This window comes from Heterocephalus glaber, unplaced genomic scaffold (genome assembly GCF_053883595.1).
Source record: "Heterocephalus glaber isolate CG9 unplaced genomic scaffold, H.glaber_assembly_v1.0 deba00001781, whole genome shotgun sequence".
Taxonomy (NCBI): Eukaryota; Metazoa; Chordata; class Mammalia; order Rodentia; family Bathyergidae; genus Heterocephalus; species Heterocephalus glaber.
This window is the reverse complement of record NW_028258467.1, coordinates 954,498-973,984: the sequence shown is the minus strand read 5'-3', so window position 1 is coordinate 973,984 and position 19,487 is coordinate 954,498. Positions and strand designations below refer to the sequence as shown.

The following is a 19,487-nucleotide window of genomic DNA, read 5'->3' as shown; positions in this document are numbered from 1 at the left end:
AAAAAAAAAATCTTCTTTGCCTGTCACCTGTTTAGCTCGTGCTCCAGGATAGGTGTCACTCACTTTAGCAGGGCCTCCCTTGCACACCTTTCTGTGTAGGGTAGCAGTCCCCTGTCCTAGCTGTCCATCAGTGTACTGTTTTGCAGTTGTTTGCCTACTTACCAGAAACTCATCATCTGTCCTGGAGGGAAGGACCTGTTTTGTATCATTTCATTTATCCTCAGCTCCAGGTGCAGTGCCTAGCTAACCAAAAGATGAGCGCATTTGAAGCCTTACTTGCTGCAGTCCTCGACATGTCTTTACCCAACTTTGGTACCTTTGACTGTCAGCAGCCCCATGAGGTGGGCTTCACAGAAACTGAAGCCTTAGAAGCAGATCATTGGGCTGAGGCCATTCTTATGGCCTCTGAGGCAAGAGTACCAGTCAACAGAAGAGTCAGGTCTCCAGCCTTGCCTCTAGGTGTTCACCCTGCTCTTCCTCTTCTCTTGGCTTCGGTTCAGCAAATGTTACTGAAAAATTTCCCATAGTCTTCATGGGAGCACAAGTTCTGTCCTGTCCTTTTGAATTCATTTTTAAATATCCTTGTTCGCTGGGCGTGGTGCCACACAACTATAATCCCAGCACTTGAGAAGCTGAGGCAGAACTATCACTGCATCTTCAAGGCCAGCCTGGGCTACATAGTGAATTGAAGGCTAGCCTGAACTACGTAGAGAGACCCTGTCTCAAAAAAAAGCTAAAATAAAATATTCTTGTTTATTTTGTTACAGTATGTAGCATTTACCTGCAAGTTACTCATTTTTCCCTAATCTTAGTACCCTTTGGCAACCACTGATCTTTCTCACCTACAGATTTCCCTATTTGGGGAAATCATAGGTGGAATCAGACAATATGTGGTCTTTTGTGATTGATTTCTTTCCTGTGCATAATGACTTTTAATGTATTCATAAGTCTATGTAGTAGGGAAGTACTGTACAGTAGAAGTTTTGCTTTTGTTTTGGTGGACCTGGGAATTGAACCCAGGGCCTGACTTGGTCTACATTTTAGTTTTTTGAGACAGGGTCTCTCTGTGTAGTCTAAACTACCCTCAGACTCTGTCAACCAGACTGGCCTCCAATTTATGATTCTTCTACCTCAGCCTCCCAAGTACTGGGATTATAAAAAATATTTTTTTAAGGAAAGATGTTGAAATCTTGTTTTACCACTTTAAGGAAATATGAGTAGACTGAGGATATGCATTTTACCCACAGACTCCATGGGGGCCTCTTTGTCAGAGGTAAGGTTTGAATGTTGAATTACGGGAGCTTGACTGTGATGTTTTCATGTTCTATTTACTCCATAGTTTGAGCATTTTACATTGAGTATAAATATACTGGGATTCTTAGCTAGAAAATGTAAATTCTGAATTTTATAAAAGATGTTAGCCTGTTTTTTTATTAAATTGAATTTTTGCTATTTATACATTGAAGACAAGCAGGTTTTGAAAGTATCCTATAACTCATTTTCCTAATTGAATTACTATTGACATTTGGAATCTTTGGAGATTATATTTAACAGATTAGGATCATGTATCTTATGTTGTAGGCGTGTTTGTTTATTTGTAGCCATATTTCCATATCAAACTCAGTTATGCTTAAGAATTGTTTCTTTTCTCTTCCATTAATCACAAAATATTTTTTCTTAGCAAAACCATGTGGTTGGGGCAATGCAGCTCTACTCTGTGGAGAGGAAAGTCTCATAGCCCATAGAGGGCCATGCTGCTGCTTTTGCAGAGTTCAAGATCGAGGGGAATCATCAGCCGTCCACCCTTTTCTGCTTTGCTGTCCGCAGTCCTACAGGAGGCAAGGTATAATCCACTCCACTTTTTCTTCAAGAAATATTAGGAGAATTCAGTGTCATGAGTGCATCTGGGGATGCAGCATGGCCTTCAGGTGCCTGTGAATCAAGAGCTCATGCAGGATTTTGTATTCACCCTTTGTACATGCCAGTGGTTTGATAGCAAGCTAAAATCAGCTACTCATCAGTTGAACCCTTTCCCCTACAAATCCTCTTAGACCATGCTGAGATGGGCCATGAAGGAAAATGAGGCACAGTTTCTGCTCTCAGGCATCAGCCTCATGGAGGACGTGGCTCTGATAGCATGATGTGGTGCCCTCTTTGCTCTAAGGCATGGCTTCTATGCCACCCAAGGCATATTCTGCCCTGGTGGTGGTGGTAGGGTGGGAGCAAGGTGTGTCTCAGGAAAGCTGCAGAAAAGACAAGAGAGCTAGTTGACTCTTACTAGGCTCGGGGCATGGACAGGCCCCCTCCCCTTTTTTTTTGTACCAGGGATCGAACTTGGGACCTTGCACTTGCACTCCAGGCGCTGGAACCACTGAGCTAAATCCCCAGCCCATCAGCCCCTTTTTGACAGAACTGCCGTGGACAGTGGTGTGGAGTTATAAGAACTTCTACTGTTGGAGAGTCATAGGATTCTGCTGGGATTTCATCAGACACTTGGGATGATGCTTCCAGAGTCCTTTTCCTGGAACACTTGTCAAAAGCACTTCCTAGGGCCGGGGATTTAGCTCTTTGGTTCCGGTGCCTGCCTCCCAAGCGCAAGGTCCCGAGTTCGATCCCTGGTACAAAAAAAAAAAGCGCGCTTCCTGAAATAGTGTTTTGGGTTGTTTATTAGCTCTGAAGTACTCACCAAAAAGGAGTTCAGAGTTAGTATGTAGCTCCCAAACATCTTCATCTGAAACATGCTTCTTTGGATATTTTGGTCACTTATGGAATAGCACACTTAATGCCTCCTTATTTGAGAACAGTAGGAAAGTAGAAGTCAGGCCAGATGTTGGCCTTGCTGCCAGTAAAGCTGATTAAAGACACTAGTCTTAGCTTTGTGGCACCAAGAGCTGGTTACCCTATCACCTCAGATTGGGGTGTACCACTTCACAAATACAACTGGGGAATGATGGTCTTCCTTTTTAGTAGCAAAACCAGGAGCTCTCCAAAATAAGCCCTCTAGAAGCTAGGTGTGCTCAGCTTTCTCCCACATTCAGCTACCAGATGAACTGCACTCCCCTGGGGGAGCAAATGAGGGTAGAGAGGGGCCAGGAGTGGTGTTCTGAGGTGGCCTGAGAAACATGGTTCCCCTCAAAATAACTGTCTCAAATCTTGTGGCTAAGTCTGCCCTCCATTGCCGTAGTGAAGAGAGTGGGGTCCTTCTCATCTGCATTCCTTCACATGCTTTCCTTCTGAGATCAGCTGACTTTGCAGGAATAGCTCAGCAGTCTCCACATGTGGATTGGAGTTTGGTGGATCCATTCCTTATTGCTGACCTTTACACAAACAAACACCTATTCAAAGTCCTGCCCTTCTACTGCTTTCCAAGATCCATAGCTTCCATTCTCATACTTCAGGCCGGATATGTAGCGTAGTGGCACAGCACCTGCCTGGCAAGCATGAAGCCTTGAGTTCAATTCCTGGTACAAACAAAACAAAACAAAACAAAACAAAACATTCCCATACCTCCACTTTTGTTGATAGTGTCATTGTCCTTAACTGGAAGCAAGAAATCTTGAGCTTTCTTCTTTTCTGTTGTCACGGTCTGACCTTTAGCAACTCTATGTGTCTCTAAGCCTTTTGTGACTGAGCTCTTAGAGAATGGCCTGATTTTCCAGTGAGTATGTAGATATGAATGTGCTGCCCTCTAAATATCTTCCTGTTCTGAAATATCCTTTCAGGAAAAAAAAAAAAAAAGCCAAGCATAGTGGTGGTACATGCCTGGTCTGTAATCCCAGCACTCAGGAGGCTGAGGCAAGAGAATTGCCACAAGTTGAAGGCTAACCTGGGCTACAAGTCAGTTCAAGGCCAGTCTGAACTATATAGCGAGACTCTGTCTCAAAAAACCCAAAAAATAAAAATAAAATATCCATTCAGGCACCTTTTTAGGGACGGAAAACTGCGACCTACAGTTGCATCACTGATTCCCTCTACCCAAGATGTGTGATTCATTCAAACCCATTTCGAGGTCTGGGACTTTGTGTAAGATTATGTCCTCAGGCCTTCTCCACCCTTTCTTATGAAGAGGCCTCACCAGTTTTCCAGAACTACCTTTTATTTTAAAGCAGTGATGGTGAACCTTTTAGAGACCAAGTGGCCAAACTACAGGCCAAAACTCACTTGTTTAATCACATAGTGCCAGCACTGCAATTAAACCTGAGGACTGAGGTTATAGTTTAGAAACATTAAATACATTAAATACATTAAATTGCTTGTCTTAAAGGAAAAACAATAATAACTTTCAGTGATACAAACAGCTTTTTATCGAAAAGTAAAAGTTTGCAATTAGCATGTTTAGGTGCACTATTTTCCAATGCTCAGCTACTGGGGCCATGCTGAGGCAACTTGTGCCGACAGGGAGAGCTCTGCACACCCGCTGTGGCATGAGTACCATAGATTCACCACTACTGTCTTAAAGTGTCCATGTGTAAGAAGTTTACATTTCCCATGTGACCCAGAGTAGCCCCAGCATGATGCCACGTCAGCCTCCTCTTCTAGCACATCAGGGTTCTACAGAAATTCTTACCTCCCCCAGCAGAACCTTGAAGAGCTCAGGACTATGTCATGGCCAGTCATACTATCTTATGAGTTTGGCATTCAGTAAGGAGTCTTGTTGACTGAGTGGTTTGTGTTAGCCTGAGCTGTGTCTGGGAGAGGAGAGAACAGAGTTGGAATAGGTCCCAGGCCAGTTGATAACCTTTGTTTCCCAAGAATCAGTGTCAGAGTCTAGACAATGGAGACATGATTCAGCCAGCCTCCTGGTGCTGAATGTTCTCAGGTTTCCTGCCATTGGTTCTTTTTGTTGTACCTGGTGGTATGGAGCAGTTTGGTGAATAATCACAAGCATCTCAGAAAAGGGATTGTCTTATTTTGCTGGTGATGTGTGTGTGTGTGTCTGAGACAGGGCTTGCTCTGTAGTCCAGGGCAGCCTTATACTCCCTAGATTGTCTGGGCTGACCTGGAACTCAGGATCCTCCTGCCTCAGCCTCCCAAGTGCTGAGATTACAGGTGTGAGTCAACATTCCCAGTTTATTTTATTTGAATGTAAGTTTTAGTGTTTTTCATTCAGAGCTTAGAACTGAGGCTTCTGCACTTAACCACCATGCCTTGGTTAGCACCTGTCTGCCACCAGAACGTTATCTTGGATTGGTCTAAAACCTGTCCTCTGGTTGCACATAATCAAAGTTGAACAGCCTGCAGCAGGAAACCAGCCTTTTGTAAAGAAAGCTGTGGATGTGTTTTTCCCTCCACAGTCACAGACTGATTTTCCAGTGGCTATGCAGGTATGGATGTACTGCTCTTTGATTACCTTCGTGTTCTGCAATATGTATTCTGGCACCTTCTTAGGTACAGGAAGCTGCCACCTAGAGTTTGCCTCCCTGTCTTCCTCCATCCGAGATCTGTGATTCACACAAACCCATTTAGAGGCCTGGGACTTCGTGCAAGATTAGGAAAAGTCCTGCTCATAGAAGGGATTGTGCTTTGTCAGGTGGGTTAGGGCAGCATGAGACTCTTCCAACTCATACACCAAAGTCCTAGACTTTTCTCCTTTTATTATAAAAAGTTCCATGATCTGTGTGGTACAAGAATATATAAAGAAGAAAATAGTCTTCTGTAGCTGACCAGTTTAGTACATAATACATCAAAGTGCTTACTATTTGTTATATGAAAATTTAGATATAAATTTTTAAATCAAAATTAGGATCATACTATATAAGATTATATGATTGACACACACCTGTAATCCCAGCACTCAGGAGGCTGAGGCAGGAGAATCGCTTCGAGTTTGAGGCCAGCTTGGGCTACTAGTGAATTCAAGACCAGCCTGAACTACATTGTGAGACCTTGTCTCTAAATAACAAAAACAAAACAAAAGATGATATGAAATACTCTCTCTTTCACTGTTATGCTCAGTAGATTGTAGGAATTTCCATAAGGTATTTTATTCTTGTGAACATTATGGGAAATAAGCAGGTTTTTTCTTTAAAAGGTACATCATAATTGGAGGATGTTTTAGCTATTTCCTTTTTTTGTTGTTTTCAAATATCTGACATATTTACAATAATTCCTGTAATCTAGATTTCTGGCAGTAGTTACCTGGTCAAAGGATGTAATTTTTTTCCCAAGGTGAAAGTAGCTTTTTGCTATCTTATAAAGTGAAATGTTGTAAGTTGGATGTGGTGGTACACGCCTGTAATCCCAGCAGTCGGGAGGCTGAGGCAGGAGGATCACTGTGAGTTCAAGGCCAGCCTGGGTTATATAGTGAGTTCAGGGCCAGCCTGAACTACAAAAGGAGACCCTGCCTCAAAAAAGAAAAAAAAAAAAACGTGAAATGTTGTATATCAATTTCCAACATTATCAATAAATTTAGCAGCCGAGTTAAATATCTATTAAAATCCTACCATGACTGGTGATTGTCACCACCACTTTGAAAATAACTTCTTATGCACATATTTACACAGATATATACAAATAGACTCCTATAAAAATGGCTGTACACTATCTTTGGTGCTTTATGACTATCAACTATATCAAAGCCAGTTTAGGTCAATAAAATAACATTTATTTTATTGTCTGCATCATGTGTTTTGTGGATGTGCTATAACTCAAACAGTCCCATTAATGGACCTTTAGGTTTACAGTAAACACTTCAAGGAACACTGTGGTCCATGCATTTTTGTGCATTAACCCAAAAGTACAAAAATAAATTTCTGGATAGGAGACTGTGGGTCAGGGACATGTGTATGTCACTGACTCTCATGACCATACTTCTCAGTTCCCCTGCCCTTGATAGCTGGACAGTGGTCAGTGATTTTTTTCTTCCTTCTTTTCTTGTGAGAAAGAATGGGTTTACCATATGCAACTTGCTAATTGCCTTTTTCTGATCTTTGCATTTTTTTCAGCAGATCTTTATCTTTCTTTGAGTGCTTTGTAGTTGTGGAATGCTATCTGATATGTTTCTAGTATTTTTCCTAGTCATAACAAAGGTTTATTCGTGTTATATTCCATCATGTAGGATTTTTATTTTTCAGTACTAGGAATTTAACCCAGGTCCTTCACACTGAGCTATGTCCCCAGCACTTTTTTTTTTTGTACCGGGCATCAAACTCTGGTCCTTGTGCTTATGAGGCAAGCAGCGGAACCACTGAGCTAAATCCCCGGCCTTGCAGCATATTTTTTTTGAGACAAGGTCTCACTAAGTCACTAAGATGCTCAGGGTGGGCTTGAACTTGTGTTCCTCCTGGCGCAACCTCCCAGAGTGCTAGGATTATTGGCTTGTGCCACCCCACAAGGCTGAAGTTTTGCATTTTTTTGTTTATTTGTTTTTTGAGGCAGAGTCTCATTAGGCAGTTCAGGCTGTTCTTAACTCACTATATGTAGCCCAGGCTGGCCTCGAGCTCACAGTGGTCCTCCTGCCTTAGCCTTACCCTTCCGGAGTACAGCACCACCCTGCCCGGCTGAAGTTTTGCATTTTTATGTCTCTTTGGTATCATGTTTTGAAAATAATTCTGGGGCTGGGGATTTAGCTCAGTGGTTCTGCTGCTTGCCTCGCAAGTGCAAGGTCCTGAGTTCGATCCCCGGTACCAAAAAAAAAAAAAGAAAAGAATTCTGTACCCCTAAGATGATCACAATAGTCACCCATATTTTTTTATTGCTCTCTTAATTATGTTTGCTATTTAAAACCTTTGGCCATGGGCCAGGGATTTAGCTCAGTGGTTCCAGTGCCTGCCTCGCAAGCGCAAGGTCCCAAGTTTGATCCCCAGTACCAAAAAAGAAAAAATAAAAAAAACAACCTTTGGCCTGGTGGTGGGAGGAGATGGGGAAAGGAAAGAATGGAAAGGAAAAATTGTGAGAAAAGAAAAAAATAATGGAAACAAAATATGTAAATAGGGAAGGGTGGAGGGGTGAAGGGTGCACAGGTAATGGGGAAAAAAGAAGAACCAAGATACATCATGTACAGGTACAAGCACCCAATGATAAATGTAAATGTATTGTATACCTAAAATGTACCAATAAAAGAATTTAAGCAAAAAAAATTAAAAAAAAATAAAATCTTTGGTCTATCTGGAATTTACTTGAGTAAAATCAGGATACAGTTCTTTCCTCTCCATCCCAGATACATGTATTGGTTGTTTTGTTTTGTTTTTGGTTTTTTTGGTACCAGGGATCGAACTCCGGTCCTTGCATTTGTGAGGCAGGCAGCAGAACCACTGAGCTAAATCCCCAGCCCTACCATGTATTGATTAAAGTGTCTATAGTCCACTGATGGATTATCTACTCATTCGCAATAAATTGATTCCATTTTTTTTTTTTTTTTAAACTTTAAATTTTGAAACAGTCTTGGTAAGTAGTGCAGGCTGGACTTGAATTTGTGATCTTCCTGCTTCACTCTCCCAGAGTGCTGGAATTACACCCATGCCTGGCCTGATTGGTTCTTTTTCAGGATTCTCAATTAAGTTTGCTTTCTCTATGACTCTTCCTATGCTAACACCATATTTTTAACATAACTATAGGTTGGGCTGGGGATTTAGCTCAGTGGTTCCGCCACCTGCCCCGCAAGCACAAGGACCCAAGTTCAATCCCCGGTACCAAAAAAAAAAAACAACAAATAAAATAACTATAGGTTTAATAAAAATCTAATTGTCGAATTAATCTGTTTCCAACCCCTTCAAATTTTCCTGTGTGTTAAATAGTTTTTGTAAGAATTGATGGCACTTGGCAAAGGTTAATAAAGTGTGGAGGGTAGAATGGAAAGTGAAATCAGTATTTGCGGTCTTTATCTAGAACTTTCCCTTTCTTTTATGAACTTGCAGTTTGCTTATAGGAGTTTGGTGAGAAACTAGGGAAAAGTCAGGATGGTAGTGCATGCCTGTAATCCCAGCATTTGGAAGGCTGAAGTAGGAGAATTGCCACTAGTTTGAGGCCAGCTGATCTATATAGTAAGTTCAAAGCCAGCATGTGAGACCCTGTCTGAGAAAGAAAGCCACTAGGAAAAGGATGTCCCTACTTGAAAGATGTTTTAAATAGGCCAATTTTCTTGGACCTTTGCCAGTGATTGGGCAGAATATTTGCTTCAACACTAGATCAAGGTGTGGGGTAGGACTTAGAGTCCATATATTAGGGAAGCATTGCTCCCCACCAGTAATCTTGGCCTGAGGGACTCAAAAATCCTTTTCATCATTTGTGAGCTCTTTTGCCCAACTTGGCTTCTCTTTATTTTTTCTATCCTGTTATACTCTGTCTTACAGATTGAAGTTAAACTTGGTGTTATCTACTTGATCACAAAGTATGGCTACCTTCATATATATGACCTAGAGTCTGGCATGTGCATCTACATGAACCGTATCAGTGCTGACACAATCTTTGTATCTGCTCCCCATGAACCTACCTCTGGGATTATTGTTGTCAACAAAAAAGAACAGGTATGTAACTCTGAGATTTCATTTCCTACCATTTCTATTCACTGAGGACTACAGCTTAGACTTTCCTCCTCCTCCAGGAAAGTGACCAGGAAGAGTTAGCTCCTGCTATTAAAATTATATCTGTGTCTCCCTTCTTCATACCATCATTTCCCCTCTTCACCCAGCACTCTGAGAAGGGAGCAAGCAGCTCCTTCCTACATGAAGTGTCTACTAGTGGAACCACAGTTCTAACACACAGTGAATATCTTCATGCCATGCATCCACTGATTGGAGAAAGTAGGAAAAATAGATACTATGTTACCAAAGTTACCTTTCTCAAAGTTAAAAAGAGAAGAAAATATATACATTAATTTAAAAAATAATGAGAAGAGCTAGGTATGGTAGTGCATGCCTGTAATCCCAGCACTTGGGAGGCTGAGACAGGAGAATTGCCGCATATTTGAGGCCATCCTGGACTACATAGTGAGTTCAAGGCCAGCTTGGATTACATAAAGATATCCTATCTCAAAAAAAAAAAAAAAAGAAAGAAAGAAAAGAAAAGACAAGAAAGTTTGGCAGTTAAAACTGGGCAAATCATTTTAGTATCTTCAACAACATATCACTGTACGGGCCGGGGATTTAGCTCAGTGGTTCCACTGCCTGCCTCGAAAGCACAAGGTCCGGAATTCGATCCCTGGTACCAAAAAACAAACAAACAAAAAAAGCCATATATCACTGTATACACAAATCAATAAATAATATACTATATTAACAGAGCCAAGGACAAAAACCATATGATCATCTCAATAGATGCAGAAAAAGTGTTCGACAAAATCCAACATATCACGGTGATCAATGCCCACATGACTTTACATTTCTCTCACTTGATGTTTTCTTAAAATAAATTTTATTTTACCCTATTCTCCCTTCAGTCCCCCTTCATTTGATGTTTTTACAGTCTATTAAACAACTATATAGAATCTAGTGATGTCGCTATATGAAGCAGTTCTATTTAGGCACCTAGCTCCTATGTATCCTTTCACACACAGGGCCTACATCACTGGCATGTTCCACACAAGCCCGGGACCTCTGCTCAGACTGCAGTGCTATGAGGGGAGGTGGAAGAGCATGTGTGCGTGTGAGAGAAGCCCGTCTCACTTGGTGGGTCCTTACAGGTGCTGTCAGTTTGTGTTGAAGAAGAGAATATTGTGAACTATGCAACCAGTGTGCTTCAGAATCTAGACCTGGGTTTGCGCTTGGCTGTTTGTGGTAACCTGCCTGGGGCAGAGGAATTGTTTGTGAGGAAATTCAGTACTCTGTTTGCACAGGGCAGCTATGCTGAAGCTGCTAAAGCAGCAGCATCTGCACCAAAGGTAACGAAATTTGAACAGTGTATGCCATTCTGGAGATGTATGAACAAATCTAGACAGTGAAATAAATCATAAAAGCATTTCACTACTGATGTTGGAGTAATTAGTATTAATTATATTAGTGTGCTTTTTTTTAGTATATGTGCTGCTGAAGCGAGCACTAGTGTGCTTTTTTAAAATAGCAAAACACTTACTGGTACATTTTAGACATACATAATGGTAACACTCATCAGAGGGAATTTGCACCTGTACACTATACCTCCTGCCTTTTTCCCATTCCCCTCCTCCGGTCAGTGCCCCCTGTCCTCCCTATGTGCAAAAGCTTTGTTTACATTTTTCCTTCTATTTTCACTTTTTTTCTTGTCCTTTCCTTCCTTTCTCCCTCCCCCCTTCCTTGTTCCTCTTCCTATTTGAATATTTTCTTCCCATTTCCTAATATTCATTATATATTTTAGTCCTTCCTTCTACTTTCAGCTTCTCACACTAGAGAAACAATGCAGAATTTAAACATGTGTGTCTGATTTATTTCACTTAAAAGTATGGTCTCAAGATGCATCCATTTAGCTATAAATGTCTCAAGCTCACCTTTCTTTATGGCAGAGTAGTACCCATGGTGTAAAAAATTATCTTTATCAGTTCATCAGTTAATGGGCATTTGGGCTGCTTCCGAGATTTAGCCATTACAAACTGTGCTGTTATAAATATGGGTGTGCATATATTGCTGTGGTATGATACTTTTAATTCTTTTTTTTGGATTTCTTATTCTTTCTTTCTTTCTTTATTTATTTGGTACCGGGGATCAAACTCGGGTCCTTGTGCTTGCACAGCAGGCGGTGAAACCACTGAGCTAAATCCCTGGCCCGATGCTTTTAATTCTTTTGGGAAAATACTTTTTTTTTTTGGTACCGGGGATTGAACTCGGGACCTTGCACTTGCAAGGTAGGCGCCAGAACCACTAAGCTAAATCCCCGGGCCTATTTCGGGAAAATACCAAGAAGGAGAATACCTGGCTCAAATGGAACCTCTAGTTTTACTCTTTTGAGAATCTCCACACTGATTTCTACAGTGGTTGCACCGGTCTACACTACCACCAACAGTGGAGAAGTTTTCCTTTTTTTCCACAACCCCTGTAGCATTTGTTATTGGTTGATTTTTTTTTTTTGGTACTGGAGGTCAAACTCAGGACTTTGCACTTGTGAGGCAGGTGCGGTGCCACTGAGCTAAATCCCTGCGCCTATTATTGGTTGATTTGTGATAACAGCAGTTCTTTCTGGAGTGAGATGGAATCTCAGAGTTGTTTAAATTTGCATCTCTCGAGTGACCAATGATGTTGAACATTTTTTTCATATATTTATTTACTGTTTCCACTCTTCATCTGAGAAGTGTCTTTTCATTTCATATACCCATTTTTGTATTGGGTCTTTAAATTTGGGGGGGTCTGATTTTTTTTTTTAATTCTTTATATATTCTAGATAGTTGCCCTTTGTCTGAGGAAGAGCTGGTAAAAATTTTTTCTCACACTGTGGGCTGTCTCTTCACTCTGTTGGTGGTTTCTCTTGCTGTGCAAGAGCCTTTTAATAAGATGAGGTCCCAGTTGTTGATTCTTTGTAGTAGTTCCCATTTGGTCTGGGTTTTGTTCATTTAGTCTTTTCCTACTCCTATGTCCTCAAGTGTTCTACCTATTCTCTCTTTCAGCAGATTTAGTGTTTCTATCTTAGTATTTAGATCTTTATCCATTTTAATTTTAGGTTAGTGCATGGTGAAATATGGATATGGTTTCAATCTTTGGCATGTGGAAAGCCATTTTTCCCAGCACCATTTATTAAAGAGGCTATCTTTCTTCCAGTGAAGGTGTTTGGCTCCTTTGTCAAAGATAAGGTGGCTGAGTATGTCTGGAGTTGTTTCTGCATCTTCTAATCTGTTCCCTTGATCCTCCGGTCTGTTCTTTTGCCAGTACCAGGCTGTTTTTATCACAGTAGCTGTGTAGTATAATTTCAGGTCAGGGATTGTGATGCCCCCTACCTTGCCTTCGTTGCCCAGAATTGCCTTTGCTATTCTAGGTCTCTTCTGATTCCAAATGAATTTTAAGATTGTTTCTTCTAATTCTGGGAGATATGCTGTTGGAATTTTGATTGGATTGCATTGAATCTGTATTAACAATTTTGGAAGTATGGCCCTTTTGACTATATTATAGGTTCTTCCTATCCAAGAACAAAGGATGTCTTTCCATTTTCTGATATCCTCTTCAATCTCCTTTTTCAGAGTACTGTAGTTTTCTTTTTTGGGGGGAGGAGTTTATAAAAGCCCTTTTATAAAGCCATTTTTAAACAAAACAAAAAAGTTTACAAAAGAAAAAAAAGATACAGAAAAAGAATAACTTGCTTCAAATATCCCCAAAGAGAAAAATAAAGGGGACAATGCCAACATGCTTAATGATAAGGGGTTCTTTTTCTTTTTCTTTTTTTATAAGGTAACCTTCAGGTTAGGAGATGATTTTATTTATTTTTATTTATTTATTATTGTTATTATTTTTTGGTACCAGGGATCAAAGTCGGGTCCATGCGCTTGCGCAGCAGGCGGCGAAACCGCTGAGCTAAATTCCCGGCCCCATTTCTTTTTTTTTTTTTAATACAAAATACAAGCAAAGGATATGCAAACTTAAAACAAAGCTCAGGAGCTGACACGCAGTCCTGGAAACCTTGTAGTTTTCAATGTAGAGGTCTTTTACTTCTTTCATTAGATTGATTACTAGGTATTTCTTTTTGGGGGGCGGATGCTATTGTGAAAGGTGTTGTTTCTCTAATTTCTCTCTCAGTGAGTTTGCTATCCGTGTACAGGAAGGCTGTTTATTTTTCAGTGTTGACTTTTTATCCAGCTGTGCTGCTGAATGTGGTTATCAAATCTACCAGTCTTTTGGAGGAGCTTTTGGGGTCTTTTATGTAGACTCTTAGGTCATCTGCAAATAATGATGATTTAATTTCTTCCTTTCCTATCCTTTTATTTCTTTGTCTTGTCTAATTGCTCTGGCTAATGTTTCCAGAACTATATTGAACAGGAGTGATGACAGTGGACGTCCTTGTCTTGTTCCTGATTTTCTCTCCCAACCCACCCCACCCCTGTACCAGGAATCAAACTCAGGACCTTGCACTTGGAAGGCAGGCACGGCACCACTGAGCTAAATCCCCAGCTGTTGTTGATTTTAGAGTAAAAGCTTTTAATTTTTGTCCTTTAGTATGATATTGGCTGTTGGTTTGTTGTAAATGACTTTTATCAGATTGAGATAAAGACCATCTATACCAATTTTCTGTAGTGTTTTTATCATGAATAGGTGTTTGACCTTGTCATATGCTTTTTCTGCATCTGTTGAGAGGATCATACAGTTTTTGTCCTTGGATCTGTTAATATATTGCATTAGTTATTGATTTGCATATGTTGAACCACCTCTGCATCCCTGGGATGAATTCTACTTGGTCATGGTGTGTAACCTTCTTGATGATTTGCTGCACTCTGTTTGCCATTATCTTATTGAGAATTTTTGCATCTATGTTCATTAGGGAGATTGGCTTGTAGTTCTCTTTTTTGTTGGATCCTTCTCTGGTTTTGTTACTGGGGTAATGCTTGCTTCCAGGAATGAATTTGGGAGTATTGCTTCCATTTCAATTTCATTAAAAACATTTGAGAAGTAGTGGCATTAGATCTTCTCTAAATTTCTTGTAGAATTTAGTCATGAATCCATCAGGGCCTGGGCTTTTCTTTGTTGGTAGATTTTTAATTACATCTTCAAATTTCATTGGCTGATATTGGTTTATTTAGAATTTTTATATTGTTTTGATTCAGCTTTGGTAATTCATGTGAATCTGTCCATTTCTTCTGTATTTTCCATCTTATTAGAATATAGGTTCTTGAAGTAGGTATTGATGATCTGGATTTCTGCAGGGTCTGTTGTGATTTCACCTTTTTCATTCCTAATTTCATGGATTTGAGTCTTTCCTGTTTTTGATAAACTTGGCTAAACATTTTTCCATTTTATTTAATCTTTCAAAGAACCAACTCTTCGATTCATTGATTCCTTTATTTTTGCGGTACTGGGGATGGAACTTGGGACCTTGTGTTTGTGAGGCAGGTGCAGCACCACTGAGCTAAATCCCTGGCCCTTCATTGATTGTTTATATTGTTTTTTCAGTCTCCATTGCATTAATTTCTGCTCTGATCTTCATAATTTCCTCTCTAGTGCAAGCTTTGGGCTTGACTTGCTCTTCTTTATCTAGAATCTTGATGTTCAACATTAGGTTGTTTATGTGAGCCCGCTGTTTTCCTGGTATAGCTATTTACCGCTGTAAATTTCCCTCATAGGACTGGTTTCATTGCGTCCCACCTTGGCTAAAGTAGTGTAATCAACAGTAGTCACCTTGTGTCTGCAGGGTTGACCTGGTGTTCCCATGCCGTGAGACTGGACTCTGGGAGAGAGCGCTGCTTGCCACCTCCCTCCTCTTCATTGACGTCTCTTTCTACGCTCACCCCATGGACTTCAATTTTCACTTCAGATTCTTCTTGGGTCCAGGGGACCTACCTCCCTCCTTCTCCCCCTCACACCACTATATTCCAGTGTCAGAACACTAAATCTCATAGAAGCTCTTTCTCTCCTGCTCACCACTCTGCCTTCTTTCTGGAAGTCTGTATTAGTGTGCTTTTTTTCTTCAGTTCAAATTTTTGTACCAATGCATAACCATAATGGAAAGAAACAAACAAAAAACACAACCTTGCTGCACTAATATTCTCTTCTTCCATGTATTTGTGTTCTTATCTGTGTAAGTGCATATTTTGGTTTTTGGTACCGGGGATTGAACTTGGGTCCTTGTGCTTGTGCAGCAGGTGGCGAAACCACTGAGCTAAGCTCCCAGCCCCTGTACGTGCATATTTTTTACCTAGCATCTTATGTACAGTTTCTCCTTTGGGTGACTCAGATTTTCCACTGTTGCTGCCTAATTGTTTTCGGGGATTGAACTCGGGTCCTTGTGCTTGCGCAGCAGGTGGCAAAACCACTGAGCTAAATCTTCGGCCCGCTGCCTAATTGTTATATCTATAACTATAACATATCAGATGGTTGTATCTACTCTTTTTAGCAACAGTCCTAGAGTAGACTTTTTACCTCCGGGGTTTTCTTTGGTTTATTTCATTAGGATAAATTGATCTACTCCTGAGTAAAGACTTTTAAATTCCCTCTGTGTTTTTTTTTTCATCATTTTAGTTCATTAGTACATGAGTATAGTACATTTTCCTTGAGGGAAGTTGGTACATGTACATAACACTCTTAATTCCTTTTTTCATCCCTTTTCCCTTCCCTCTCTCCTGTCTCCGCTCATCGCTTCATCCTCTTCCTATTTTTTTTTTGGTACGTTTGCAGTATATATGTTTGCATTCCTTGTGTGGAGTTGGTACATGTACATCATACATCTCAATTCCTTTTTTCATCCCTACCTCCTTCCTCTCTTCCCTACCCCTCCGTCTCTTGATCCCCTTCCCCTTTGAGAATGATCAGTCTCCCTCCTGAGTTTCTCATTTAAGAGAAACAATGTGATAGTTAAGTTAGTGTGTCTGATTTATTTCACTTAGCGTTATGGTTCAAGTTGCTTCTCTTTGAAAGAATTGTTTCTATCTTTCAATTAATGGTTTTGAATAAACCTTTTTTCTCTCTCTCTCCTCCCCCCCCCCTTTTCTTTTCTTTTCTTTCGACAGGGCCTTGCTATATAATTCAGGCTGACCTTGAACTCATTGTATATCCCTGGCTAGCTTCAAACTTGTGGGAATTCTCTTGCCTCAGCCTCTTGAGTCCTGAGTGCTGGGGTTACAGGCATGCACCATCACACCTGGCTCTAAACAAACTATTTCTAATGTTCATCTGGGACTCTTAATACTTTGTTGGGGCCCAGGTACAGCTAAGATTTTTTTTCCAGTACTGGGGATCAAACTCAGGACCTTGGCGCTTGCCAGGCAGGCGTAGCGCCACTGAGCTACATTCCTGGCCTTTGAATACTTTGAATTAAAACATAATGGTGTTTGGGTTGGGGATTTAGCTCAGTGGTTTTGCCACCTGCTGCGCAAGTGTAAGTACCCGAGTTCGATCCCCGGTACCAAAAAAAACCCCATAATGGTGTTAGAATTTCACTACTACAAAACGAAGTTAGAGAACTAATTCTCACAGAAGCATGCTAGTGGAGAAGTAAGAGGTGAAGTCACCCTGGGAGATAGATTTTCTATTACAATTATTGATGGATTTGAAAGCACTTGGTTTGGTAGAGGACTTTTTGTCCCTTCAAGTCAATGTAGAAGTCCATTGGCAGATTCTTTTAAAATGTAAGCAAGTTAAGTATTAGGATGCCCTGTGATTACAGCAGAAAATACGTGCATTTCCATTTATTTTCAGGGAATTCTGCGTACCAGTGACACGATCCAGCAGTTCCAGAGTATACCTGCCCAATCAGGCCAAGCCTCTCCTTTGATCCTGTACTTTGGAATCCTGCTTGACCAGGGTCAGCTTAATAAACTTGAATTCTTAGAGCTTTGCCGGCCTGTTCTTCAGCAGGGACGAAAGCAACTCTTAGAAAAATGGTTGAAAGAAGATAAGGTATGAGGCAAGAGGATTGTTTTGAGTTTGAGGCCAGCCTGGGCTACAATAGTGAGTTCAAGGCCAGCCTGAACTATGTAGTGAGATCCTGTCTCAAAAAATCAAACCAAGAGCTGGGAATTTAGCTCAGTGGCACCACGTCTGCTTCACAAGCACAAGGTCTGAGTTCAATCCCTGGTATCACACACACACACACACAAAAAATCAAACCAATGGCCAGGTGTGGTGGCACACACTTGTAATCCCAGCAACCAAGGAGGCTGAGGCAGGAGGATCACTGCAAGTTCAAGGCTAGTCTGGGCTACATAGTGAGTTCAAGGCTGGCCTGAACTGCATAGCAAGACTGTCTCAAAAAAGCAAAACAGGGCCAGGGATTTAGCTCAGTGGTTCTGCTGCTGGCCTTGCAAGTTCAAGGTCCTGAGTTGGATCCCCGGTACCAAAAAAAAAAAGACTGAAGACAAGGTCACAGGAACATTACTCCTTAGGTCCTAATTGTGCCTTTTCCTTTGCCATACACAGCTGCAGTGTTCAGAGGAGCTGGGAGATTTGGTCAAAACTTCTGACCCTACACTCGCTCTGAGTGTGTACCTTCGAGCAGATGTGCCAAGCAAAGTTATCCAGTGTTTTGCAGAAACTGGCCAATTCCAGAAAATTGTGCTCTATGCCACAAAGGTAATGGCTGTCTAAGCATTGATGTTGGATTGTGGGTGAATGGTTGTTGTATATGGAGTTTATAAAATACTTTCTATATGAATATTTTGGTGTGCAAGAATTGTCAGTACTGGGCCGAGGATATAGCTCAATGGCACTGCGCCTGCCTGGCAAGCACAGGGTGCTGAGTTCAATCTCCGGTACCGGGGCCGGGAATTTAGCTCAGTGGTTCCAGCGCCTGCCTCAAGCGCAAGGTCCAGAATTTGATCCCCGGTACCAAAAAAAAAAAAGAATTGTCAGTGCTAGCTGGGCATGGTGACGCACTCCTGTAATCCCAGCACTCCAGAGGCTGAGGCCAGAGGATCGCCACAAGTTTGAGGCCAGCCTGGTCTACATAGTGAATTCAGGGCCAGCCTGAATTACAAAGCGAGACCCTGTCTCAAAAAAAAAGAATTGTCAGTGCTGACGACCAGGCACCGGTTGGGTAAGAAAAGGTCTACTACTACTTCCTTGTCAGGCAGGAAGGTTGCCTTCTTAGATTTGGGAGACAGCCTTGGGTCTGCTTGGCGGATGTCCAACTAGTTGGAGATTGAGTCATGTTTGTAGCTGGGGTTATATGGGACTAGTACTAAACTGAAACCCTGGAGTTGAGAGACGAAAAAATACAAGTGGCTAATAAATACATTAAAAAATGTTCAACATTGCTGGCCATTTGGGAAGTACAAATTAAAACAACATTAAGATTCTATTTCACCCCAGAAAGAATAGCTACTATCAATAAATCAACCAATAACAAATAAATGCTGGCAAGGCTATGGAACACTTCTTCATTGTAGGTTGGAGTGTAAACTGATAGAACCACTATGGAAATCAGTATGGTAATTCCTCAGAAAACTAAACATAGAAATTCCATTTGACCCAGGTATACCCCTTGTATGTATTTTCCCAAAAGAGTTAAAAACATCATACCACTGCCAGGCATGGTGGTACACACCTGTAATCCCAGCACTCAGGAGGCTGAGGCAGGAGAATTACTGTGAGTTCGGGACCAGTCTGGGCTACATAGTAAGTTCAGGACCAGCCTGAACTACAAAGTGAGACCCTGGCAAAAAAAAAAAAAAAAAAAATCAATCATACCACAGTGATGTACATATATCCATGTTTATTTATTTATTTATTTTGGTACTGGGGATCGAACTTGGGACCTTGGACTTGCGAGGCAGGCTGCGGCACCACTGAGGTAAATCCTTAGCCTTATACCCATGTTTTATAGCAGCACAATCCATAATACTTAAATCTTAGGAACAACCTATATGCCTATCAACAGATGAATGGATAAAGAAAATGTGATGGTACTGGAGTACTACTCTGCTATAAAGAAAGATGAACTTGAAGCAT

General features: G+C 41.0%; 1 protein-coding gene across 1 annotated transcript in view; it reads left to right on the top strand.

The window, feature by feature from the left end:
- Cltcl1 (clathrin heavy chain like 1) overlaps window positions 1–19,487 on the top strand; it is a 130,409-nt gene that overhangs the window by 39,077 nt on the left and 71,845 nt on the right. The window contains 6 exon segments of the mRNA XM_087202782.1: window positions 1,682–1,842; window positions 5,210–5,324; window positions 9,291–9,464; window positions 10,619–10,816; window positions 17,238–17,438; window positions 17,958–18,110. Of these exon segments, the coding sequence (XP_087058908.1) occupies window positions 1,682–1,842; window positions 5,210–5,324; window positions 9,291–9,464; window positions 10,619–10,816; window positions 17,238–17,438; window positions 17,958–18,110 (1,002 nt within the window).